Raw genomic sequence first — 1,381 nt, forward strand, 5'->3', positions numbered from 1 at the left:
AAGAGAGAGAGAGAGAGAGAGAGAGAGAGAGAGAGAGAGAGAGAGTGGTAGGAAAAATATATGATGAGGGAGGATGAAGCAAAAGTTGTAGAGGCCAGGGGATGAAACAACAGGAACTTATTCATTTGACACAAGAGAGAATGGAAGACCCTGCAAGTCACAAGGCAGAAGCCTAAAAAGCAAAACATGTAAGGAGCATCAAATTAATTAGGGTCAAAACAAAAACATGCAATATCACATACCTGTGCTGTATATCAAAAGGGGGCTGTCATCATCATTTTCAAAGAATGTACCGCCAAAAATCAGAAGTTGTGACTGTGGAGACAATAAAATAAACAGCACGTTTTATTCTAATTGAGAGAATATCAAAACAAATATTTTAAAACTGCAAATTGTGTCTTTTTGTATCTAAATTTTACTTCAAATATCCACTGGAAGCATGAGAGAAAAGCGATATGAAGACTAACAATGTTAAAATCAGTCAGTTTTAACGGCCACGTAGAGATCTATTTACAAATACATGAACTGGACTTTGCTCAAGAAAAAGGCTACACATCGAAATAGAAAGCTGCATAGTACTTTACGCTGGAAGAGTGAGCATTTCTGACATTGGAATAGTGAGTTGATTTTTTACTATATTTCTTTGTTATAGGTAAAAGTAGTTGGTATCGCTCAGTATTGACGAGTATTTTCATTTGAATATCGAACTTCAGTCTGGCACTTACACAGAACTCTTACACAATTAAAACTACGTAAAATTACCGTCAGCATGTGTAGGAATATCTGTCGTGAAGAAAAGTCACAGATTTTCCTTGTTTTGCTGTTGTAACCAAGACGTGTCAAAACAAGAGTCTGGCTGAAAAAATGTAAAGAAAATCCCCCCCCCATAGTATGCTGAACACTGCTTCTGACAGCAGTTGAGACATTAAAAAAATATGAAGATCAATAATAAAGAGCAAAAACACACTGATCGTCATTTTAAATCACTGTGGAGGTTGTTCCTTACTGTTTCAGTTTACGTTTATTCTGAGCGTCTTTGCTGTCACTGTCAGGAGCTATAAAGGAGTTTGTTACCAGGAAAGGGAAGACGTCATGGTAGATGGCTATCGATTCGGAAAAGGCAAAGACTCTTATCAAATAACAATTTGGCGATGCTGTACAGTAGGATGTGAATTGTTTCTAACAACCGATCAACTCAGGAGCTGCCTGCTTTTCCAATGTTAGAATATCCATTGTCCGGTGAACAATAGAGGTAAAATTGCTCGCTATTCCAGGGTCCTCCGAAGAAAAACTATACGTGTGCTTACTAGCCACTCTGGAATGATTGTGGGAAAAGTGATTAGATGATTTTTAAGAATGAATTTATGACTTTTCTCTGCCC

The 1,381-nt window shown here is 37.4% G+C and overlaps 1 protein-coding gene across 1 annotated transcript in view; it reads right to left on the reverse strand.

Annotated features, from left to right (window-relative positions):
- LOC101855468 overlaps positions 1–1,381 on the reverse strand; it is a gene marked incomplete at its 5' end in the record, with an annotated part of 31,855 nt that overhangs the window by 29,305 nt on the left and 1,169 nt on the right. Inside the window, 1 exon segment of the mRNA XM_005092557.3 lies at positions 243–315. Coding sequence (XP_005092614.2) covers positions 243–315 — 73 coding nt within the window.

The sequence above is a fragment of the Aplysia californica genome, unplaced genomic scaffold, assembly GCF_000002075.1.
Source record: "Aplysia californica isolate F4 #8 unplaced genomic scaffold, AplCal3.0 scaffold00048, whole genome shotgun sequence".
In the NCBI taxonomy this organism is placed as follows: Eukaryota; Metazoa; Mollusca; class Gastropoda; order Aplysiida; family Aplysiidae; genus Aplysia; species Aplysia californica.